This window comes from Episyrphus balteatus, chromosome 1 (genome assembly GCF_945859705.1).
Source record: "Episyrphus balteatus chromosome 1, idEpiBalt1.1, whole genome shotgun sequence".
Taxonomy (NCBI): domain Eukaryota; kingdom Metazoa; phylum Arthropoda; class Insecta; order Diptera; family Syrphidae; genus Episyrphus; species Episyrphus balteatus.
This window is the reverse complement of record NC_079134.1, coordinates 51152783-51179925: the sequence shown is the minus strand read 5'-3', so window position 1 is coordinate 51179925 and position 27143 is coordinate 51152783. Positions and strand designations below refer to the sequence as shown.

General features: G+C 31.2%; 1 protein-coding gene across 1 annotated transcript in view; it reads left to right on the top strand.

The window, feature by feature from the left end:
- Nucleotides 1-574: 574 nt before the first annotated feature.
- Nucleotides 575-27143, top strand: part of LOC129906054 (protein sax-3) — a 79649-nt gene continuing 53080 nt past the window's right edge. Inside the window, exon 1 of the mRNA XM_055981685.1 lies at nt 575-1089. Within this exon, the coding sequence (XP_055837660.1) occupies nt 990-1089 (100 nt within the window). The 5' untranslated portion in view covers nt 575-989. The remainder of the gene's footprint in view (nt 1090-27143) is intronic.

The following is a 27143-nucleotide window of genomic DNA, read 5'->3' as shown; positions in this document are numbered from 1 at the left end:
ACTAATTTTATTTCATAATCATTCCATGAATGGGGTTGTGTTTCATTTCCAAGGGTTTCCATTTAGTCGGCGCATGGAAATTAATTTTTTTTTAACAAAAAACGTCAAAATTCCATTTCCCAATGTTCCATTTCCAAACCAGTTCATCCATCCCCTTTCGCCTACCTAATGTTTCAATTCTACTTGAAATATTCCCGTTTCCATCCCCTTTTTGTCACAGTCACACAAACACACACATTCCCGTAAGGAACCAAATTGAAACGAAATACAAAACAATCCCAAAATCTCTGGCAATGAATTTCAAATCCGATTCTTGTCGTATCTTTGTATCTTTTACTTCTTCTCTACAGACTACACTACACACAATCCGAATCCAACGTGTGGCGTGGAATAGCGGATGGAGATACGTGGTGCATTTTGCTGGTATTCAGTTGGAAATTGTTTGCCGGTTCGTTCGGTTCGGTTTGAACATTTAAACGGGAGTCACCATATAAGTTGGCTTCGTCGAGTGTATCTTCGGGAGTTACGAAGTTTTTTTTTGGATTCTGTTTTTTTCTTTCTGTTGTTCCCTTTGGATAATTTAAGGGATTTCGTGTGCGTGCATCTCCCAGATACGCAATGGAAATTTTGGGAATAGTTTTTTAGTATTTTTTGTATAATTCCTCCATTTAGATATATTTTTGGGAATTAAAATATATTTAACGAATTTCAATGGAAGGGAATTAAAAGTGCATAAGTGTTTAAAAGGATATAATACACCTTATCCCAGTGACTAGTGACAGTGAGACTTAACGACAATCCATATACGAACGGATACATTATAACGGATCACATCATATAAATGATTTTTGGATTAATCTATAACATAAATATTGTATATCAAAGGACAACACAATAATTGTAATTGTGTGTAGAGAGATTGTGCCCCCAAGCAGCACAAAACCATCATCTTCGTTGCATCTATTGCGTCGTCCTTGCGTTCGTCAAACATGCTGACAACAGCATTCAGAGAAGGAGGACGATGTCTTACATTTGGGGTGATATTAATCTGCAGTCTACTTGTCGAGCAGCGGACTTTAGCTGCACACGGTAAGTTATTAGATACATTCGTTGTAGGTACACATAGATACAGATAGCTCTTCCTTGTTAACTCTAAAGTTACATAATGTTATTGTTGAAACATCCAATTTGGAAATTTCATATAGCTGCAAGATCTTGTTATCTGGGATGACATGTGCGTGGAGGGAGCTCTTTAACATCCTTCGCATAAATTTTGAAGATATATCCGCTCTCTTCCGAACATGCACCGAACACAACATCAACGAAATGGGTTTAAAATTAGGTGCGCCTGCTGAAAGGCAATTTAGAGGGGATTAGACGTCCGTCGCCGTCGTCTCCCCCTGGTTTTGAGATTGATATGGTCGCGTGTGTGTTTTAAGAACATCACACATTCGCCCCCAGATCTCTCGGGGGAAACATTAATAGCTGCTGCACGAGATGACATCTCACTTTCACTGCTTGACGTGATTTTTTCGTGTTGTCGTCGTCGTTCATTGTCGCGAGAAGACGAGAGTGATGGTGCGTTGGCAGATGCACATCCATCGACCATATAGCTTGAGGTTTTGGGGGATGGGAAAATTGTGTCTTTAAAAATAACTACGAGATACTAATTGTCATTTGTATCCATTGGATCTATTTGTATTCTATTGGAAATCCCCTTTTAACCACCGAAACGTGTCGGTTTCAAGATAGAGAGTCATATGACTAATGAGTCGAAATTTATGTTGGTTGGGGTGCGTTTTTCTAGATGCACGTCCTGACTGACTATAGGGACATTAAAATTGCCACTTTGTCATATATTTTTTGCCTTGGGAAACCTTGACGCACGTCATTTTTTTGTCCTTGACAAACATAGCACCAGGAAATGATGTGAATATAGTGGTGGTGGAGGGTTTAGGTTATTTTTTTTTCTATTTTTATAGTGCGTGTGGTTTCAAAAAAGCGCAGCAAGTAGTCGTCGTCGACGAGATTTTATTAAAACAGGGTTGAATGTGTTAGAGAGAGATTTTGGAGTTTATTTTACTCAAGGGACAACTTTAGCTAAGTCACTAAGGCGTTGACTTAACATAAATATATTCGTTGTATTATCCTTCAGGCAAGTTGCACACAAGTGTGCGTCAGATAGACTCGTACCATAGAACTTGGACTTAATTGTTTTTATTGGTGTTTTATTTGTCGTAACATTAAGTTTTATGTTCATTTTCATAATCTACCCTCTTTTGATTGAATTTGGATGATTTTGATTAAAGTTTTGAATACAAAGCACATATGGGATTTCAAATTATACATATAGATATCTTCTTTTGAATTTATATCTTTGGCATGCAAATTATTAGGGAAAGTTTCTAACAAAGTCTTAGTTTTTTTGTTTTTTGTTGAACAGCAAGAAGTTATCTTTGAGTTTAAAATTTTTGTGTCCTATGTGTATAGGGGTTAAAAGGGTTTGTAAAATAACTTTAAAAAGTTGAGGGGGAAACACTTAGGGGTGGTTATGGTTTAGTTTATTATGTTTGAATATTTATCGAGTGACCAAACGTTTTTTTTTTTTTTTTGTAGGTATTCAATAAATTGATTTAATTTTTACAATAAATTTAATAGAAGTTTTCAAAGTGTTTGAATAGTTTATAGCAACAAAGCACATATCTTCGTAGGAATATGGAAAACAATATCAGCTTAAGATCCTTGTCAGGGAAATCTTACTTGAAAGTGGCGCCCAGTTTGAGATTTTATGATAGTTTGAATAATCCCAACTGATCATTTAATGACTTGTATGTAAAACTATTGTTTTCAAGGTGATTTTTCAAACGGTTTTTTGAAACAAACTACACAAAATATTCAAAACGGTTTTAAAAAAGCTTAAACTTATAAGCAACTTAAACAGTAGGAGTTGGAGTTCCCATTTTATTCATAATTAAAATGATAAAGATTTCAAGAATATAATACTACTAAGTTTTTTTAGTAAGAAGTTTGTTTGCTCTCCTGTAAAATTTGGTACAATGATGTTACACACTTTACACGAAACTCAGGAATAAAACACGGCTTACCTATATGCATTTTCAAAGTAAGTTCGAAATCGATTTTTTTTCGAATAGGTAACTCAATTCGAATTATTCTATTAAAAAAATTAAGTGGGTACCTAGGTATTATTTGAAAATGTATCATAGCAAGATTTTTTCTAAAACTGAGTAGCAAAACAAAGTAAATATACAAAACGTATATTTGTTTTGTTTTCCAAGTAAAATACAACTTTGTGTGCACGAACTCGTTCAAATTCAAATAACTGCATCTTAGCATGTTTTAAAAAAAATATTAAGACTCAATTTATTGCCTCTCCATTATATTAAAAGCCCCCATTAAAAATATGTCAAATCACACACAAATTTTCAAATTTCCGTTTTTAATGGAGACTACATTTAATGGAGAGTGAATAAATTGGGCCTAAGTAAATTATTTTTTAATTCAATAAATAATTGCAAACTAAGCCCATATATCGATTTACCTATTCGAATCAATTTTAAGGACACAAGTCTGCCCTTTGTTTTTGATCGTATTTCATTTCTAACATTTTTCAATTTTAAATTCACTTTTTCCATTAAATTGTAAGAAAAAATTATAGGGTCGAAAATGTTCTGAAACCTACACTATCCAAAAATTTTAAGGGTTCTCAAAATCCACTTTATTGCAAAACTTATTTTTTTTTTGTGTAACCACTTCATTGTCAAAGCTTTTTTGAATTAAATTATTTTCTACGAATTTTTCAAGTTTTGTGTCTATGTCTTTTTAAATTTGTTAACTTATCTTCTTTCATCTCCCAATCACAGTAGGTACCTTTCAAAAGACTAAGATTTATTTCTGATCTCTGCAAACGATAAAAGATTTTTGAAAATAAAAAAATATCGCATGGCATTTTAAGAGGCTGAACTAAAATTAAGTCTTGGAACCCTTTTAAAGAAATTGATTTTTCAAAAAAAAAAAAATATATTTTGATTTTTTTTTCGAATTTTTTAAAAATTTTTTTATTTAAAAATTTCTTTTCCGTTTTTAAAAGTTTATTTAGTTACGATTTTTTTTCATATTTTGGAATTAAAAAAATGACGACTAAAATTATCTATTCTTTTTTTACTTTACAAAAAAATATTGCGTTCCCGAAAGCTTTCTTCGTTATGTGAAGACGTGCGATCTCATATCGCTGTTTTTTCAAACGGTGTTTTCTTGAGACTATTTTAAAGTTTTATTTTAATTTACTTTGTTCTGCACTCAGCTCAGCTTTTTCTTTAATTTTGCTCGAGCATAGAGCTGAATTTGAAGCTTTTCTTATAATTTTTAAGTTGAAGTGTAAATGCTTCTATTGAACCTCCCTCAAAGTTTTTACCATAAAAGGCACTGTTTTTTAAATAATTCCACTAGAAATGGTCACTGCTTCCATTTTTTTTGGCAATGGTACTTATGGAAAAACTTTCGGAATGCAACGCGTCATTTTTTCCCATTTTCTTTCGAAACTTCGTAAACCCAAAAAAGTGCAATTCGGAACTTAAAAATTCAATTTAATAGGTTAATCTTTTTAAAAAAATTAAAAAAAAAAATTAAAAAAATTCCTCATCAAAATTCGAAGATTCCTGTGACACTAATAAAACTTGATTCGAAACGAAAAATTTCAATACATGATTCAATAAATTTTATTTTTCCAATGAATCATCTTCCTGTATATAATTTTTATATAGGAAATTTAAAATTCAGTAGACAGTTTAGTCTATAAATTCATTTCCCCAATAAAAATGGCTGTTTTCACAACTCTATGGTGTCTTAGTGACGTTAAGAAAAAGAAACTAATAAAAAAAAAAAAACTCCTCCTCCTCTTATACAAACGACCTTTCCACTTAACCGCTGATTGACATGCTCAAATGTTCACTGAAATGACAACAAATAATTAAGTCATCATTAAAGATTTCCCTTTATATATTTTTTTTTTTTTTCTTAAATACCATCAACCCATTCGTTTTATTAGATTGAAAGTATACGTATGCATGGATTTTTATTTTAAGTATTTTTTCCTTCATTTTCTATTCCGAAATGCGCGCATTGAAATAAATTTCCAAACTCAACCCACGTATATCACACAGTTTTAAGAGGTTTTTTTTTCTTTTTTTCTCATTTTTCCAAGAATCTTCATCTTCAGAATCTCAATCTGGATGTCTATAATGCACATAGTCAAAGCCATGCAACGTGCTACATTTTTATTAAATGTATCTAAAATTCAAAAAAACACCTCCATCACCTATGCATCAGTCACAAATCATTAATGTCAGAGCAATTAGTACAAATACATGGATAGATTTTTACCAACACCAGCAGATATATGAGTAGAGTACCTTAAATGAAAAAGATTCATTTAGTATTCCAAGGGCCTACGCTTATGGGCTGGATAGGTCGCACCTTTTCAGTTCTTGGTTCTTGCATAGAAAATTAGAAGAAAAGAAAATTTACGTTTTCTAGCATAGCTAGCTGATAAATCACCTCAAAAAAAGGGTCTTCCTCTTTTACGATGATGATGGTGACGATGAAGACGACCGACGACGACAATGCACTGCACATACACACATAAATATACGTTTAAATATACTATACCTGTCCGTCAGATGGGTCTATGTCGTCATCTCAAATAACCACCTTTTTGAACTCTCGACTATAGGAGTTTAGAAAGAGGGAAATATAGGCAAAAGATAAGACCCATTTTTGTATCTTTTTGTATGTATAGCAACCCTTACTTAAACGTTGGATCTTTGGCTTCGGCTCATGTGTATATTGCCACAGCACACATTCTGTGGCCAGAAATTCAATACTTGTTGGTTCTGAATGATTTCCTGCCGTTTTCCATCGAATTCAAATAACTTCCTCGATAAGGAATATCTCTCTCTCTCGTATTAGGTGGGTACTGTTTTCTTATTTTTTTTTTCTTTCGTCTTAAGTGTCACTTGAACCCCACACATGCTTCTTAAACAGGCATCACATACAACACCATACCACCACCACCATTACCACTGAGACTGAGACCGACATTGGGCTGACAAAGCACAAAACTCCAGGAGTACCTACTTTCTTGTTGCATGTTGTAACGAGTGTGTAGACTGTATATAAAGTGTATGCTGGTTGTTGCCTACACTTAACTAATTTGCTGCCATCTCTTGAGACAGTTTATGGCCTGGTTTTTGGTCGTTTTGCGTTACTATATATATTTTGCCTACATTGCCTTGAGTTTTGAGAATTTCAACAGGAAATTAGTTTACGTGAGTGAAGTCTTAGAAGAGAGAAAATAGTTAGGTACTTCTTACTTTTCCTGTACGTTTAGTCGCTAAGCTCCGTGAAGGGCTATGTGAAGTTGGCACCCCCAAATGCAAATTTTTTTTTCAAACCTATATGGTTCGATTGCCCAAGGTTAGCCCAGGATAGCCCAAGATTTTTTTTCGTTAGCCCACCCTTAGTTTTAAAATTATAACGGAATTATTTTTTTTCACCTCAAAAATCACAAAAAAAAACTTTTTTTTATTCTGTGAAAAAATTGTTGGTCTTGCACTGTGGTTCGATTGCCCAACGTTAGCCCAGGATAGCCCAACTTTTTTTTTCTTGATTGCACTGTTTTTTCAGAAGATACAACAAAAAACTTTTTTTCATATCAGAAACCGAAAAAATTTAAATTTTTTTCTCCTGTGAAAAAATCCTTAGTTTAAAACCGTGGTTTGTTTGCCCAAGGTTAGCCCAGGATAGCCCAACTTTTATTTTTGCTATTGTAAGCTTAGTTTAAAAATTATAGAAGAATTAGTTTTTATTCACCACACCAAAAAAAAAAGTACGTATACACCTCAGTGACCCTTTTTTTTTGTTTCAGTGTAAAATTTATCCTTTTTTCATTTTTCCTCAATTAACCATTCTAATTTCAGCTAATTACATCACTTTTTTTCGTTAGCCCACCCTCAGTTTAAAAGTTATAGCAAAAAACTTTTTTCAAAGTACCAACTTCTTAAAAATCAAACATTTTTTTTTTTCAGTGTAAAATTTATCCTTTTTTCATTTTTCCTCAATTAACCATTCTAATTCCAACTAATTACATCACTTTTTTTCGTTAGCCCACCCTCAGTTTAAAAGTTATAACAAAAAACTTTTTTCAAAGTACCAACTTCTTAAAAATCAAACATTTTTTTTTTCAGTGTAAAATTTATCCTTTTTTCATTTTTCCTCAATTAACCATTCTAATTCCAACTAATTACATCACTTTTTTTCGTTAGCCCACCCCCAGTTTTAAAGTTATAACAAAAAACTTTTTTCAAAGTACCAACTTCTTAAAAATCAAACATTTTTTTTTTCAGTGTAAAATTTATCCTTTTTTCATTTTTCCTCAATTAACCATTCTAATTCCAACTAATTACATCACTTTTTTTCGTTAGCCCACCCTCAGTTTAAAAGTTATAGCAAAAAACTTTTTTCAAAGTACCAACTTCTTAAAAATCAAACATTTTTTTTTCAGTGTAAAATTTATCCTTTTTTCATTTTTCCTCAATTAACCATTCTAATTCCAACTAATTACATCACTTTTTTTCGTTAGCCCACCCTCAGTTTAAAAGTTATAACAAAAAACTTTTTTCAAAGTACCAACTTCTTAAAAATCAAACATTTTTTTTTTCAGTGTAAAATTTATCCTTTTTTCATTTTTCCTCAATTAACCATTCTAATTCCAACTAATTACATCACTTTTTTTCGTTAGCCCACCCTCAGTTTAAAAGTTATAACAAAAAACTTTTTTCAAAGTACCAACTTCTTAAAAATCAAACATTTTTTTTTTCAGTGTAAAATTTATCCTTTTTTCATTTTTCCTCAATTAACCATTCTAATTCCAGCTAATTACATCACTTTTTTTCGTTAGCCCACCCTCAGTTTAAAAGTTATAACAAAAAACTTTTTTCAAAGTACCAACTTCTTAAAAATCAAACATTTTTTTTTTCAGTGTAAAATTTATCCTTTTTTCATTTTTCCTCAATTAACCATTCTAATTCCAGCTAATTACATCACTTTTTTTCGTTAGCCCACCCTCAGTTTAAAAGTTATAGCAAAAAACTTTTTTCAAAGTACCAACTTCTTAAAAATCAAACATTTTTTTTTTCAGTGTAAAATTTATCCTTTTTTCATTTTTCCTCAATTAACCATTCTAATTCCAGCTAATTACATCACTTTTTTTCGTTAGCCCACCCTCAGTTTAAAAGTTATAGCAAAAAACTTTTTTCAAAGTACCAACTTCTTAAAAATCAAACATTTTTTTTTTTCAGTGTAAAATTTATCCTTTTTTCATTTTTCCTCAATTAACCATTCTAATTCCAACTAATTACATCACTTTTTTTCGTTAGCCCACCCTCAGTTTAAAAGTTATAACAAAAAACTTTTTTCAAAGTACCAACTTCTTAAAAATCAAACATTTTTTTTTTCAGTGTAAAATTTATCCTTTTTTCATTTTTCCTCAATTAACCATTCTAATTCCAACTAATTACATCACTTTTTTTCGTTAGCCCACCCTCAGTTTAAAAGTTATAGCAAAAAACTTTTTTCAAAGTACCAACTTCTTAAAAATCAAACATTTTTTTTTTCAGTGTAAAATTTATCCTTTTTTCATTTTTCCTCAATTAACCATTCTAATTCCAGCTAATTACATCACTTTTTTTCGTTAGCCCACCCTCAGTTTAAAAGTTATAGCAAAAAACTTTTTTCAAAGTACCAACTTCTTAAAAATCAAACATTTTTTTTTTCAGTGTAAAATTTATCCTTTTTTCATTTTTCCTCAATTAACCATTCTAATTCCAACTAATTACATCACTTTTTTTCGTTAGCCCACCCTCAGTTTAAAAGTTATAGCAAAAAACTTTTTTCAAAGTACCAACTTCTTAAAAATCAAACATTTTTTTTTTCAGTGTAAAATTTATCCTTTTTTCATTTTTCCTCAATTAACCATTCTAATTCCAGCTAATTACATCACTTTTTTTCGTTAGCCCACCCTCAGTTTAAAAGTTATAACAAAAAACTTTTTTCAAAGTACCAACTTCTTAAAAATCAAACATTTTTTTTTTCAGTGTAAAATTTATCCTTTTTTCATTTTTCCTCAATTAACCATTCTAATTCCAGCTAATTACATCACTTTTTTTCGTTAGCCCACCCTCAGTTTAAAAGTTATAGCAAAAAATAGGAAAAATGAAAAAAGGATAAATTTTACACTGAAAAAAAAAATGTTTGATTTTTAAGAAGTTGGTACTTTGAAAAAAGTTTTTTGCTATAACTTTTAAACTGAGGGTGGGCTAACGAAAAAAAGTGATGTAATTAGCTGGAATTAGAATGGTTAATTGAGGAAAAATGAAAAAAGGATAAATTTTACACTGAAAAAAAAAATGTTTGATTTTTAAGAAGTTGGTACTTTGAAAAAAGTTTTTTGTTATAACTTTTAAACTGAGGGTGGGCTAACGAAAAAAAGTGATGTAATTAGCTGGAATTAGAATGGTTAATTGAGGAAAAATGAAAAAAGGATAAATTTTACACTGAAAAAAAAAATGTTTGATTTTTAAGAAGTTGGTACTTTGAAAAAAGTTTTTTGTTATAACTTTTAAACTGAGGGTGGGCTAACGAAAAAAAGTGATGTAATTAGTTGGAATTAGAATGGTTAATTGAGGAAAAATGAAAAAAGGATAAATTTTACACTGAAAAAAAAAATGTTTGATTTTTAAGAAGTTGGTACTTTGAAAAAAGTTTTTTGCTATAACTTTTAAACTGAGGGTGGGCTAACGAAAAAAAGTGATGTAATTAGTTGGAATTAGAATGGTTAATTGAGGAAAAATGAAAAAAGGATAAATTTTACACTGAAAAAAAAAATGTTTGATTTTTAAGAAGTTGGTACTTTGAAAAAAGTTTTTTGTTATAACTTTTAAACTGAGGGTGGGCTAACGAAAAAAAGTGATGTAATTAGTTGGAATTAGAATGGTTAATTGAGGAAAAATGAAAAAAGGATAAATTTTACACTGAAAAAAAAAATGTTTGATTTTTAAGAAGTTGGTACTTTGAAAAAAGTTTTTTGTTATAACTTTTAAACTGAGGGTGGGCTAACGAAAAAAAGTGATGTAATTAGTTGGAATTAGAATGGTTAATTGAGGAAAAATGAAAAAAGGATAAATTTTACACTGAAAAAAAAATGTTTGATTTTTAAGAAGTTGGTACTTTGAAAAAAGTTTTTTGCTATAACTTTTAAACTGAGGGTGGGCTAACGAAAAAAAGTGATGTAATTAGTTGGAATTAGAATGGTTAATTGAGGAAAAATGAAAAAAGGATAAATTTTACACTGAAAAAAAAAATGTTTGATTTTTAAGAAGTTGGTACTTTGAAAAAAGTTTTTTGCTATAACTTTTAAACTGAGGGTGGGCTAACGAAAAAAAGTGATGTAATTAGCTGGAATTAGAATGGTTAATTGAGGAAAAATGAAAAAAGGATAAATTTTACACTGAAAAAAAAAATGTTTGATTTTTAAGAAGTTGGTACTTTGAAAAAAGTTTTTTGTTATAACTTTTAAACTGAGGGTGGGCTAACGAAAAAAAGTGATGTAATTAGCTGGAATTAGAATGGTTAATTGAGGAAAAATGAAAAAAGGATAAATTTTACACTGAAAAAAAAAATGTTTGATTTTTAAGAAGTTGGTACTTTGAAAAAAGTTTTTTGTTATAACTTTTAAACTGAGGGTGGGCTAACGAAAAAAAGTGATGTAATTAGTTGGAATTAGAATGGTTAATTGAGGAAAAATGAAAAAAGGATAAATTTTACACTGAAAAAAAAATGTTTGATTTTTAAGAAGTTGGTACTTTGAAAAAAGTTTTTTGTTATAACTTTTAAACTGAGGGTGGGCTAACGAAAAAAAGTGATGTAATTAGTTGGAATTAGAATGGTTAATTGAGGAAAAATGAAAAAAGGATAAATTTTACACTGAAAAAAAAATGTTTGATTTTTAAGAAGTTGGTACTTTGAAAAAAGTTTTTTGCTATAACTTTTAAACTGAGGGTGGGCTAACGAAAAAAAGTGATGTAATTAGTTGGAATTAGAATGGTTAATTGAGGAAAAATGAAAAAAGGATAAATTTTACACTGAAAAAAAAAATGTTTGATTTTTAAGAAGTTGGTACTTTGAAAAAAGTTTTTTGTTATAACTTTTAAACTGGGGGTGGGCTAACGAAAAAAAGTGATGTAATTAGTTGGAATTAGAATGGTTAATTGAGGAAAAATGAAAAAAGGATAAATTTTACACTGAAAAAAAAAATGTTTGATTTTTAAGAAGTTGGTACTTTGAAAAAAGTTTTTTGTTATAACTTTTAAACTGAGGGTGGGCTAACGAAAAAAAGTGATGTAATTAGTTGGAATTAGAATGGTTAATTGAGGAAAAATGAAAAAAGGATAAATTTTACACTGAAAAAAAAAATGTTTGATTTTTAAGAAGTTGGTACTTTGAAAAAAGTTTTTTGCTATAACTTTTAAACTGAGGGTGGGCTAACGAAAAAAAGTGATGTAATTAGCTGGAATTAGAATGGTTAATTGAGGAAAAATGAAAAAAGGATAAATTTTACACTGAAAAAAAAAATGTTTGATTTTTAAGAAGTTGGTACTTTGAAAAAAGTTTTTTGCTATAACTTTTAAACTGAGGGTGGGCTAACGAAAAAAAGTGATGTAATTAGTTGGAATTAGAATGGTTAATTGAGGAAAAATGAAAAAAGGATAAATTTTACACTGAAAAAAAAAATGTTTGATTTTTAAGAAGTTGGTACTTTGAAAAAAGTTTTTTGTTATAACTTTTAAACTGAGGGTGGGCTAACGAAAAAAAGTGATGTAATTAGTTGGAATTAGAATGGTTAATTGAGGAAAAATGAAAAAAGGATAAATTTTACACTGAAAAAAAAAAATGTTTGATTTTTAAGAAGTTGGTACTTTGAAAAAAGTTTTTTGCTATAACTTTTAAACTGAGGGTGGGCTAACGAAAAAAAGTGATGTAATTAGCTGGAATTAGAATGGTTAATTGAGGAAAAATGAAAAAAGGATAAATTTTACACTGAAAAAAAAAATGTTTGATTTTTAAGAAGTTGGTACTTTGAAAAAAGTTTTTTGCTATAACTTTTAAACTGAGGGTGGGCTAGCGAAAAAAAGTGATGTAATTAGATGGAATTAGAATGGTTAATTGAGGAAAAATGAAAAAAGGATAAATTTTACACTGAAACAAAAAAAAAGGGTCACTGAGGTGTATACGTACTTTTTTTTTTGGTGTGGTGAATAAAAACTAATTCTTCTATAATTTTTAAACTAAGCTTACAATAGCAAAAATAAAAGTTGGGCTATCCTGGGCTAACCTTGGGCAAACAAACCACGGTTTTAAACTAAGGATTTTTTCACAGGAGAAAAAAATTTAAATTTTTTCGGTTTCTGATATGAAAAAAAGTTTTTACTTGTATCTTCTGAAAAAACAGTGCAATCAAGAAAAAAAAAGTTGGGCTATCCTGGGCTAACGTTGGGCAATCGAACCACAGTGCAAGACCAACAATTTTTTCACAGAATAAAATAAAGTTTTTTTTTGTGATTTTTGAGGTGAAAAAAAATAATTCCGTTATAATTTTAAAACTAAGGGTGGGCTAACGAAAAAAAATCTTGGGCTATCCTGGGCTAACCTTGGGCAATCGAACCATATAGGTTTGAAAAAAAAATTTGCATTTGGGGGTGCCAACTTCACATAGCCTCCGTGAAGCCAGAACTGCAACCTCAAAATTTTTGAACCAAACTTGTCTTATTCGTTTGTCCATGTTTTTCCACCCAAAACGTTCGTTTGTCTACCCTTCAAAAAAATTTTAGAGCAAATTCTTTTTTTTTTATAGGAAGTCTGAAAAATGAAAAATCGTCTAAAACGCTCAAATTTTGAGATAGACGTATAAAACCAACTGCAATCGTTTGTCCACCTCATGTTCTATATACATACCAAATATTATCGTTTTTCAACCCCCCGTTTATGAGCAATTCAAAAACCAAATTTTGCACTGAAAAATTGAAAATCCCCTAAAATCCACAAAAATTAATTTTATTAAAAAATTCAAACTGCTGTCGTTTGTCCACCTCGAGTTCTTTACGCATAACAAAAATTTTCCACTCTTTGTTTAGGAGATATTCCAAAAAGAATTTTTTTATAGCAACTCAAAAAAGTACGCATACACCACAGTGTACCTCTACTGAAAGTTAAGAAGTCCCTAAAAATTTCAAACGGCAATCGTTTGTCCACATCGAGAAATGGATACAAACTAAAAATCATCGTTTGTCCACCCTACGTTTAGGAGATATTTAAAAAACAAAATTTGTACTGAAAAATTCAAAGTTCTTTAAAATTCCCAAAAATTACTTTTTTTTTTCAAAAATTCAAACGGCAATCGTTTGTCTGCCTCGAGAAATGAAACAAAAAATCATCGTTTGTCCAACCTTAGTTTAGGAGATATTCAAAAAACAAATTTGGTACTGAAAAATTCAAAGTCCCATAAAATCTCCAAAAATTAGGTAGGTAATTTCTGTCGTTTGTACACTTCGAGTTCTTTACGTATGTATAAAAAAGTCGTCATTTGTCCACCCTTCGTTTAGGAGTTTTATAAAAAACTAAATTTGTACTGAAAAATCCAAAATCCCCTAAAATTCCCGAAAAATTACTTTTTTTTTTAAATTCAAATTTTTGTTGTCTGTCCATCTCGAGTTCTATTCGCAACAAAAGTTACGCATACACCACAGTGTACCAACTATTTCGTTCTACTATAAAAATAAATGCCACCATCTCATGGAATAGCTCTCGCCCAATAAACTTGGTTGATCAACAAACTGCAAGTTCAGTCACCATGCAGACAATTTTCCTATGTCACAGTCTGATAGCACATCCGGAAGCCAAAACACTTAACACAACATTTTTCCTTGTGAAATTCCCCTTTACACCAAGCCCAACTGCTTTAAAGACAGAGCCATGCCATATCGAATTACACAACATCGACTGCGCGTAAATGGGCGACAGGAACGCATTCTTTTAACCCCAAACGCTTGAGATTTCTTATCTTCTCCGATACTTGTTGCAATCGCGTAGGTTGACATTCATTTGGATTTATTAGCCTTGCAAAACAAAAAACCGACCCTCCGTATGCATGCATAGACGACGACAAAAATACTGGGGATGCTGGGCACGAGGAGCGTGTGATTTTCATGTTGGCCGCCACGCTGCTTTGCGTTTATTTGTCCCGTTCATCATGCCTCCTATCATCATTGGCATCATGGTCGTCAACATCATCGTCGTCGCATTGGTTTCGTAGATATTCGTACTGTGACTTTGTTGTATACAAGATATTATGTGTACGTTGCAAGTACTCATGTTTCTGAAATAGCATCATAGAACCTGTGCCTCTGCATCTTTTGTATATTTTTTTTTATATGTTTTTGGTTTTTAGACCGCGTCCGTTGTCCGGGGTCCGACGACACTATAAAAATAAACTAATTTTTGTTTTATATAGGAAAAACTGGTCGTGCGTCACATATAACCAAAGACGACTTAGCAGACTTGTCTTCCTCGTTCAGATTAAAGATATGTAATTTCTTTCCTTTCTACCCACTGAAAAATTTGGATCAAATAAGATGAAGAAAAAAAAAATAATAATAATAAAACAGACTAATTTAAGATCACTAAGCTATGATTTTTTTTTACTAAGCAAGGGAAATGCGCGTTCGTTCCGCTTATACAAATGCTATATCGTTTTCAAACATATCATTTCTCAAAGCCCTAATAAAATATTTCTTTTCGGTTGACCCGCATTCCACAATGCAAATACAAATCCCAAAAATTGAAAAGAAAAAAAAATAATAATAATCAATTAATCCCCCAGGCAGCTTGATCGTGCCAGGGCACGATTTTTCTCTAAAAGACAAAATTTCTTGTTTTCTTTTTTTATGTAAACCAGACACAGCACCACATATGGCTTGAAGAGAACTCATATATCAATCTTTTGAGAAAAGCAATCTGCTGGAGATCGGTTATTGTTTAAAAATGAACAAAAAAAAAGAGGAATACAATTTTCGGGAACAACTGAGAACTCACACTCTCGGGGTTATGGAAGCGCGATATGTCCTGCTGTTTTTATTGACAGAAAATAAAAAAGATGATCAATGTGATCGGTTTCGGCTGGCATGGAATCGGAATGGAACGAGCGCGATCACGGTTTGATGGGCTTGCGCTTGGTGGAGAGAAAATTAATTTTTTATAAAGTGATGCCATGTGTTATGATGAGAAAATAAAATTACAATAATTGATGTTGTATATGGAAATTCTCGTTTTAAGGGCAAACTCTTCGGTAAGATATGAGGTGAACCATCATAGCTTTGTGTAACTGACGGATGTTAATGACAATGTAGGTTCATTGACCGGGCTACGAACGCGGGTGTTATACGAGTTTTTTTATGATGAGTAACAAAGTGTGAAGGAACTATCAAAGCAGGAATAAATAAGGATTAGATGCAGTCAATTTGAAAGGATGTTAATAAATTATGAAGTCGTAGAAATGAGCTTCTGAAGAATTTGATGAGGATCATTAAGAAATGATATTTACAGCCTTGTTTAATATATATTGCCTTAGCATACAGACTTTTTATGAAACAGTTCTTATCTGATATTTGACATAGCGTTTTTTATTATTTAAATAGCGGGTTATCTAATACGTTTTAGAATATCTTTAGCTCCGTGAAGCCAGAACTGGACCTGAACATTTTTGAACCAAACTTGTCTAATTCGTTTGTCCACCCAAAATTTTCGTTTGTCCACGCTTTTAAAAATTTTTAGAGCACATTCTTTCCGAAAAATGAAAAATCGTCTAAAACGCTCAAATTTAAAAATTGCTGTATAAACCAACTGCAATAATGTGTCCACCTCGAGTTCTTTACATATACCAAAAATCATCGTTAGTCCACCCTCCGTTCAGGAGATATTCAAAAAAACAAATTTTGTACTAAAAAATTCATAGTCCCCCAAAATCAGCAAAAATTACTTTTTTCAAAAATTCAAATTTCTGTCGTTTGTCTACAGTTTGAGTTTTTGAAAAGAAGTAATTTTTGGGGATTCTAGGGGACTTTGAATTTTTCAGTACAAAATTTGTTTTTTAAATATCTACTAAACGTAGAGTGGACAAACAATGATTTTTGGTTGGTATTAATTTCTCGGGGTGGACAAGCGAAAAAAAAATATTTTCGGTTATTTTAGGGACTTTGAAATTTTCAGTAGGTACACTGCGGTGTATGCGTTACTTTTTTTGGGGATTTTGAAAATTAGTTTTTTTGAATATCTCCTAAACGTTGGGTGGATAAACAATAATTTTTGTTTTTTATCCATTTCTCGAGGTGGACAATGGCCGTTTGAATTTTTGATATTTTTTCGAGATTTTAGAAAACATGATATTTTGTATGAGAGTTTAGTATATGAAGTCGTTCGGTCAGTATAAACTAGTAAGAACACATCTTGCTAATTATTTGTATTCATGGAATAATCACATATATCCTCTTTTTCCATAAATTCCAGCACATGTTAAATTTAGCAAAGGAAATCTTCCATTTATAATCTTTTTTTTAAACAAAAATCCAAGGAAAAAAAAGAAAAATTATAATAAATTAATAGGTACACTTTACTGAAGCAAATGAAGTGCATCCATATAATAAATTTCGAAAAGATTAAAATAATATTCAAGCTCGCGCTCTGTCTGGTCTGGTCCATGGCAAATTGATTAAGTTGTTTAATATTTCCTTTCTGCCACATCAAACTTCTCCATTTATACCCTACCTCCTGTGATCCTCAGTTTTTCCAATCATAAAATAAATAAAAAAAAGGAGAGTTGTGAGACTTGAAATGGGAGGAGGTAACGATGTATAGAATCAGTGGTGTGTTTGGCTTTTATTACTTTTGTGCGATATATCCTCTTGGAGATGAGTTGTGGAGCTCAGTTTTTGTATGATGGTATTTCTATTCTTTGGTGTAATTCAATTTAAAATATTTCCATTCCATTGTAAATAATTACTTAGTACCGAGGACGAGGTTGGTAGTAGGTACCTACTCTCGCTTAACTGACACCACACATCGTTTTTTATCTCATTTTGTATATAATGTATCTTAGTTCTTTTTTTTTTCTTTTTATTTAACATAATGTGTCTATATATAAAAATATATCTGCTCATCTTCTTATATGAGTGGAGATACATTGCCCTGGTGCTTCTTTTTTTTTTTCATATCTCTTTTGTTACCACCTCTCCATTTGAAGAATGTTGGATGTCTTGAATGTGCGGTGCGCGGCTTGGCTGTATCTCGATGATAAATTATATTTTGGCTCGCATCCTTCTAACATCCTTCTTGTGTTTTTATTTATATATATATATTTTTTTTTTTTGCTTAGTGTTATTGTAGACGGCCATGAAGGGAGAAATTGTTTTTATATTTCTTTTATTTTTTTTCTTCATCTTTTGTTTGAGAAGAAGAAAAAAAAATAAATTTTACTTACATATATCTTTTTGGGTCTGGAAACAAAACTTCTTAGTGCAAATGAAAGTAGGGAACTTCAAAAGATGGAAAAAGTGTTTGTCCAAACAACACAATCTCTGGGTGGTCCTCAAAGATATGCCAAGAAGACGTTTAAGAAAACAAAAACAAACCGTAAAAGAAGTAAACAATTTTTTTTTTGTTTTTAAATAACTGTAATGAGAGTAATAATAATAACAAATAATACACACATACATAGGTACCTACACATAACTAGGAATAAATGTGCTTTGTCCTTTACAGTATTTTTCTTTAGTTGTAATTTTTGTTTTTCAATTTTTTTTGTTTTTTTCATTTTTTCCTTAAAATATCCTTGTGCAGAGAAACAACTATTATTTGAATTGTTCTTCTCACTATGAGATAAAGTTTTATAACATCTCAACTGTTGTGTGTGTTACCCGCAGCAGCTGTAGCTGAAATTTTATTTTTGCACATTACAACAAAAAAAAAAAATAAAGGAAAAAAAGGCAATTTCCAGAACACACAAAGAAGAAAGAATGGAACATACCTACAAAAAAAAAAAAAAAAATACCTAAAAGGTAGTCAAGCGGCAACCAATCTAGGGGATAATCGCGTAATGAAACATTGTATCTGTAACTATTCCATCCGCCTACCTTCTTTCTTTCTATAGAGGAAAGGTAGATATATCTAGTACACGAACCTACCTTTCCTAGAAATTGTAGGTAGGTATTGTATTATGTATGTGTATAGATATACCCTATTTCTACATTTATTTATGTGGAAAATCCTATTGCGAAAATGTACCTAAAAGGAAAGGACTGCAAAGGGACATTGGAACAACAAAAAAAAAGGATATATTTGTACTTATACATACACAAAGTGCATCAGGATTTTTAACTGGGGTGCAATTTTTATGTTCACTGTTAACATAAATCGTCCTTTTGTTCATTGTTATAAATTTTGATGTACAGAGATGGTTTGGTCTTGGTACCTAGGAAACTTCCTACAAAAATCATGCACACAGATCTCTGATAGACAATTCTCTTCTCGTCTCTTCTCTTTCCTTTTCATTTCTTTTTTCTTGATTTTAAATACAAAAAAATATATATATTTCTTTTATTTGATGATTTCCTTTTGTTTTAATATTTTATTTTTGTCACTATACCGTCACCAACTATATACAACAACTAACGACGTCGCCGACACAATGCTGTTGTGTGGATAGAACAATAGAAACTTAACTAAGTCAAAAAGGATGTTGTTGCTTGTTGATGATGATGGCAAATGTTGACAGAAGATATCACATCCTGTTCTAGAGAAAAAAAAAAGAATTAAGGATGTAATAATAATAGCAACTGGTTTATGGTGTTTTAATCTTTTTCTTCTATTTTTTTTTATTTTTAGTTTTTATTATAAGCGCTATAAGGTTGTTATTTTTATATTAAAAGAAGTTTGTTTCACTAAGATTTAACTTGGATTAAACTTATGCTTTAATTTAAGCTCTATTTATTTGTTTTTAGCTTAGTAAAATCGGTAGTGGTAAAGTCTTTAAAGTTTATTTTTTGGAGAAATAAATTCGAAATCAGCCGATCCATGAAATCGGAAGTTAAAATTATTCGTCCTGAATTTTCTTGTAGCAAAAAAGGTTTAATTTGGTGTCCATCTCGTGGAAACAATGAACTGGTCTCGTACTTATCGGTATACCTTTAAATTTATGGGAAATCGGTATACACGCCATATTTGGGCTTATAGGTGCGATTTTTATGCCAGAGCTTATCGTTTAAGATATTAAAACTAATTATGTAAAATTGTGAACTTAATGGTAGGCATTTAATTACATTATTTTCCTTCACCTGTTATTGAAAACATTCAATACAATATCTAAACCCATTAAGCATTACCTATTTTTTCTATTAAAAGGTCATCACCCTACAAATTTATCGTGTACCTTCATTTTCCATTAGGTAAATAAATAATCATCAAAAAGATTGAAGAAAAAAAAAATAAATAAAGTACACAACATTCATCTCATTGTTAGTCAATTTACAATAAATATCCAAGATTCATATGAATAATGTTTTTTACTTAAAAATGTTTAACAATTAATTTCACATCACAGACCAAGCCCCTAAAAGTGCCAAAGAAAAATAAAAATTGAAAAAAAAAATTAAGAACCATCCATTTATGATATTTACAGAAGAAAAGAAAGAAAAATGTTAGAGTTAATCAAATATTGACATCTCAATAGTCTCCGATTCATTAAAAATCAAAAAAAAAAAAACGAAAAAAAAAAATTGTTAAAGAAGAATAAATTGAAAGAAATATGACCATCAAACCGCCGCATTATTTATTTATTCATAAGACCTTCTCTCATCGCTTTGGCTGGTTTGGTTTGGTGATGCTTAATGGTGGCTGGGATCTTCTAGACGCTTTCAACTTCCTACACACAAACACACACCTCTCTCCACCTACTCTCTAGTCAATCATCGAATTTATATATAAAAAGAAGTTTTTTTTTTTTTCGTTTGGTTTATTTAAGAACAAACGAGAACAATCATCGACGCAGAGGTGGTCTCTTTGGTGGAGCCATCGTCATCGCAGACATCTCCACCACCACCACCGTCTTCGTCTTCATCGTGTCGGTCGTCGTCGCCAAGACACCGTCTATATAGGTAATATCTTCCTTTTTCGACGTGCAAGGCACTTAAGAAAGATGAATCTTTTTTTCTAATGTTTCCATCATCGGTTCCGGAACAACCATACTACCACACCATCATCACCACCACTACCTTACCTTAATTGTAAACAAAAAATCTAATATTCAAACTAATCTTGTGTTGTTGTTGTTGTTTGTCGGCTGGTTGGAATTCTGTCGATCGGGGCCATTAAAAATTCCATTCTATAGATTTATATACGTATATTCAGAGAGCCTGAAAAAAAATGCATTTCCATAGATAACCAACGACCAAGAGGAGAGTTCGTCAAGTTCAAAGTTGCCAACAAAAAAAAATTTTATCTCTAATTGTATATTTAAGTCTGAAAGCCTTTACGAAGAAATAAGAATACATAACTATAAATCTATGTATATAGCCATTGCGCACCTCGAAATTTGACTTTTTCAGGATATCCAAAACAGGACTTTTTCAACTTCTACTGAGTGTTTTATATCTTTAATATCAGTTTATGACGAAAAATTAGTAACATTTACTTGAGCAATTCTTCACTTTACATGCAGTTTTTCACTTCTAGGGTTAGTATATTGGAAGAAGAACTTCTTGCAAATCAAATCCTATAAGTATTGTCAAAAACTTACTATTGCACTCCTTCCTTTGGCAGGAATACCGGTAGGATTGATGAGGTATTTTCTGAGTATTTTGTGGATTTTACTAACTCTGAGGACGAAGAGCTCGTTGGAGATGGTGGTCAAAATAGAATCCTGAACTAGGACGAATATCAAACCTTCTTCAGTTCAGACAGTTTGGAAAAACACAAAACTTTGGCCAAAACCATAACATTGACAGGAGCCAATGAAATTTTGACTCCGAAAGGACTGGGGAATGTGTAAAAACCGAAGTTTGTGAGGATGGTTCAGGGCCAGGGTTCTTCAAGACGCTGAGAAATACCGATCCTGAAAATGAATGCTCACATGGGTCAATACCGACAAAATGAAAAAAATGAGCTAACAAAACAAGATCCAGATCTCAAAAAGATCATAAAGGCGAGGAGAACCATCCGTCAGAAGGTATGGCAAGGGTGATCCGAAGAAGATGTTGAGTTGGATTCGAAAACTTCTTGCGAAGTCGGAAATCAAAAGTGAGGCACCAGTCGAGACAAAAGATGGAAAGAACCAGAAGGCAAAAGTGCCGCTTTCTCCAAAGCAGCTGAAGCCAAAAGCCCAAGGGTAAGACTCAAGGATCAAACACACTGGTGCAGGCAATCGAAAAAAGAAGAATTTAGCTAAATGATTCAACATTCCCTAAAAATGTTTCCCCCTAAAAATTTAATTGTTTTTAAACTCAGCCTCATTGACTGCGTTGTTCGGATTGCTGAAATATTCTCCTGAACTTTTTTATTATAACAGATTTTAGGTGGCAGAACTGTTAAAAAATGCAGCCAATTTCTTACGCAGTCACTTCAGATGCAATATGGTCAATATTAGTCGCAGTATTGTCAAAAGTTTGTAATTTATTCCAACAACTGAAAAATACAAAAAAAACCATTCTATTGAAATATCTTAAATTTTTATATTTGATATTTGGGTCATAAATAAATTGTATTACCTCTATTGGCAACACTGATCGCATTTTAAGAAATAAAGACCTTTGCAACTGGGCAACCGGCAGCAGCAGCAGCATCGATCTGCACTGCACTAAGATCATAATCATGTTCAAATAAATCACCTACATATATTTATATATCGAAAAAGAAAAAAAACCTAAGTGCGGTGCTTGAAAGTGCTTGAATGTAAATTCCCGCATTCGACGTGTGTTGTGTATATGTGGATGCCAGATACCGTGCATAGAATCGGTATTCAATTAAGGTAAAATGTTTTCGGTTGATTGGTGGTTTAGGCTTTGGTCAAGACAGACTTTTATCCCATCCTTGATATAGAAGAAAAAAAAAAAACACAGAAGATACAGTACAAAACAAGTTGTAATTTTTACATGACCGAAGTCGAACGGTGGCCTGGAAGACCAAGAATGTACCTAGATAAAAGCTAAAGAGAGATATGGATGGGATGCACTGTGGACTGTGCTGGTGCAGTGCATCCAACGAAAAATTGACCGCATCATTTGTTGCCTTTTGTATAAAAGAATCTTGTGGTTTGTCAATTTTTTGTTCTTTTTTTTTTTGGTAAGAAAAAGCAATAATCTTGTTCAACCAATTTTAATCAACTTGTTTATGAGCAATGGGTGGTTTCTAAAGTGCGCTGCTTTGCTAATCCAGTAATTAATATGTAAAGTCAAGAGATGATGTATGGCAGTAGGATGGGGGTTTGTCGCAGTAATTAATATTTTTTTTTCAAGCTGAATAAAGCGCAGTCAATATTCATCCAGGTATTATACTTCAACCACATCTACATTCACATGAGAAGGTATTGGGTAAGGTTTTAAACAAAAACAGCACACATCTTCAGTATTTCTTCGCTTAAGGATATAAAAAAAACTTCTTGTGAGTTCTTTTTCTTAACAATCAACAACCTTTAGTAATTAAAACATTTTGACGAAGGACGTCGAGTATGTAAATGGAGTTAAAATGTATTTTGTAATTGAATCCAACATAGGGAGCCTCTTATTTCAAGTTAAATGCTTGGTGATGTTTCTTGGTAAGGTATCTCCAAGAAATATATACCAAAACGAAGAAGAGAAAATTGAATTTTAAGCAAGACTTGTTGCTTAGTAAATTTTTTTTGTTAATAATAAAATAACATCTGCGAAACTTGGGAGAAAAATGAAGTTCGGAAGAATAACATACAATCTCTGAAGATGATGGATAAGTTTCTCAGGCTTGGTTGAAGAGTTTATAGTAATAGTTAAGTAGCAAAAAAGATAGGTACCTACTGGTAAAGTCCGTGGATTTTACTTATATGAATATGAAAAAGATTTTAACAAAAATGCAATTTTTGCACTTATAAAAAATTTGGGTGACAATAAGGTAGATTTTTTTACGGATCCCGTAATAGGAGCTCAAAGTGTACCGTACCACTTGAAATCTTATGTTCTTGGCATTTGCAAATTTCGACTAGGTACAACAATTCTTACAAAAGTTACCGCGTTCTCGACTAATTGGTCACGACAGGAAAAATATCTCAAAAATGTGGTTTCTGACTTATTTCGTTAAAACAAAATCTAAAAAATATTGGAATTTGGGACCAATGTCCTACTCACAATGTCTACTGAAAAGTAGTATTACGAGGAAATTAATTAATTAAATAAATATAAATTTAATGAATTTTTACAAATGTATTTATGATTCCATTACAAAAAAAAGTAATGTTTTCATAACTTATTAAAACTGGAAGAAATTCTATCGAAACTCGTAATTAAAAACTCTATTAATACTTATTTTTAAAATTATGAAATATTTTTAATGATTAAAACTGCATTAACAACCAGATGAACATAAAAATTTACTGTCAGCTGAAAAAATTGTATATTTAACTTTTGAAATTCCCTCTTCGAAAAAGACAGAAAAAAAAACTTCTCATTTTAATGCAAACATCCCCTCAATAGCGACCCGCATTCAAAAGTATATTTTTAATCAATATTCACAGCATGATGATGAAATCCAACTCACAAATCCCCTGTAATAATAATAAATAGGTAGTTTTGTGATATGTGTGCCTGTGTGTGCGCTGCAACTTTACCTTAGGGATTATCATGAACTTACACCACATATTACCCACATTTAATTGTTTTTTAATCTTCCCAACCAATAATAGCTTAGTCACATATAACATTAATTTTTATTTTAAATTTTTTTTTTTAAATACCCTTACTTCCTCAATAAGTAGAATATAAAAAAATATCGTCTCCCTTTTTGAAAAAAAAAAATAATAATAATGAAGGTACCTATATATTTTTTTAATCCGTCAACAATGTCATCAATGAACAAAAAAAAAAAAATAAACCAATATATTTCCCATCAATGTCAAAGTTTATCAATGAAAAACAATTTATTTCCAAATGAAAACAAAAATATTGAGTTCCAAACTATCTATCGGAAAAATAAAAATTGAAACAGAAGTGCCAGATACTTTTTCTATAACGACTCCACGACGGAAGAAATACTTAAAAATATCAAACAAAAAATTCCGTGATGAAAATCTCATAAAATGGAAATTATGAATTTTAACCGGAAAATTTTGTTCACCATCCCATGTCCTCTACAAAAAAAAAAATATACAGAAGAAAAAGATACTTTCCAAAAAATCAAAAAAAAAAAAAAACAAAGTTGAAAAAGTTCATGTTGAGTGGTGTAGGTACAGTATAGAGTAGCTATGAGCACCACCATTGTTCTAGATATACAACATCACTTTGTAACAACATACCGTTACCGAATGCCATGCCAAAGGTCAGATAATGGAAAAGTGCACCAAGACAAGACGAAGGAGTAAAATCGAAAAAAAAAACAAAAAATTTTATATAAACAAAATGTTTATCTCTATTCTCCACTGTCATGATCAAATTTCAGTCACAATGTTGTTGTTCTTGTTGATGTTTTTTTTTGTAAGTCTTGTACTGAGTTCTTGGGTATCATCCTTGAAATAGAGAAAATCGACTTTAGTAGTAGTTAAGGGAAAAGTTCATTTTTTGCTGCACACACTATCTCTCTAGATATTGTTCTCCTTCCAAGAAGTCCTTTTTAAGTTGCACTCATGAATTTTAACAAAAAAATAAACATGAAGAAAAAACACATCCTAGAGTAAGTATCCTTTTTTCTGTATACTCTATACACATCGTATAATACTTCTCATGATGTGTTGAATTTATATGGGAAATCAACCATCCGCTAGAAAATTTACCGCTGACAACTAAATGTGCAGCAAAAGGAGGTTTTCCTTTCTTTTTTACTTGCGATATAGGTACTATAGGGCAAGTTTAGGATTCGTAAAAAAAATCGAACTCGAGATAACAATTTTACATGACATTACGATGATGGAGAATGCCAAAAAAGTGGGTCCGGCAATTCTGTCTGTCTGTCTGTCTGTCTGTCTGTCTGTCCGTCTGTCTCTATCTGGAGCTGCAGCCTAAACGAGTGAAGTGATTTTCTTCAAACTTGGTAGTTAGCAGTTTTTGGTGATTCCCTAGAGGGGAAATTGAAATTTTTTTTTTATGACCAAAACTAACGGTACCTGCCATATAACGGAAATATAAAAGTTAATTTTTTTCAAAAACGGCTCTAACGATTTTGATTAAAATTTTTGTGTGTAATACTACACATAAGGGCCAACTTCTTATATAAAAAAAATATTTTTTGTACCGTTATTAACGGTACCTGTCATAGAACGGTTTTTTTCGTTTCTGAATATCTCGTTCAAAATTAACCCGATTTAAATGAAAATTTTTATACAAAAGTGTGTAAGTAAATATAATATTAAAATTTTAGAAGATTTTCAAAAAACGCATTTTTGGTTTTTTAAAAAATATTTCAAAATTTTTTTTTGAAAAATCAATTTTTTGAAAACGGATCAATGAAAAATTTTGAAATTTAGTTTTTATGTGTAAATTAATTATTTCTTCAAAATGGCATACCAACTTTTTTTTTGAAAAATGTTAAAAAAATTTTATATATAAAAAATTATTTTTTTAAAAAACGGCTCCTACAATTTTCAAAATTTTTTTTCTAAAAATACCTTTTTATACGAGAAATAAAATGGCATATTTGTTTTTTTTTTAAGATATTTTAAAACGGAGTTTTATTAATTATAAAAACAGATTTAATTTTTTTATACTACTTATGAAATTTCTTCAAAATATCGAATTTTAAATTTCTTGAATAAAAAGCTTTAACATTATAGTTACTTTAAGCATAAGAGCAAGTACGTGCGACCCCAGTCGTGCAATTTATTTTTTACTGAATGTTACTGTGGTGTTCTGTGTTATATGGTGTGTATGAGGTAGTAAATGTATCTTCAGGATATGGCATCAGGCAAGTGGAAATAGAATTAATGAAATTTTCATCCTTGTCAGTGAATTCGGATGAATCTCAATAATGTGCTCCTTCGCACATCAGGGCACAGCTAGCACCAGGCACCACCACATTTTAGGTGAGATTCCATTATACCACTAACGAAGCAGTGCATTGCAACACGATGATGATGAGGGTTCTAGTGGGGTGGTGTAGAGTTATAGAGCCACAGGGGGCGGTTAGATTTTCTAAGTTAAACTAACTGAGAAGAAATAGAATAAAAAAAACGTGCAGAAACAACACAAAATCAACTGTTTTATTGTAAAGTAAGGGTTTCCTTTTTTTTTTGTCTTGGGGTGGTTTTTTTTTCATTTAACCTCAGTTTTTTTGGTTGAAAATGATGCGATATTTGATCCAACGAAGCGTGCATACATGTGTAATGACGTTATCGTTTAGATTGTCCAAATTTTCTCTTCGTACTTAGAAATGGATGCAGAAATAAAATAGAACAAGGAGAGGAAATCCCAGTTGTGGAATTTTTGATTGCGTCTTTCACTGTTGGGGGCTGCTGGAAAAGAATGGAACAGAAAATAAGGACAAACAGAACTATAAGTATTGTTCTTTTGAGATTCGTTTGTTTCTTCCACGTGTTATTGATTCGATCAAATTTAAACTTCCAAGAGGTATTTGGATTGGACTTAATATTTTGAATTCAAAAGACTCTGTAGGATGCATTGGGATCAGAATCAATAGTCTCACCCAGCTCAATTCTTATGGAATTTTCTCAAATGGCACACCACAAGTCTTTGAAGATCACCCACAGCCTGATTGTTTCATCGGAGATGATCGTT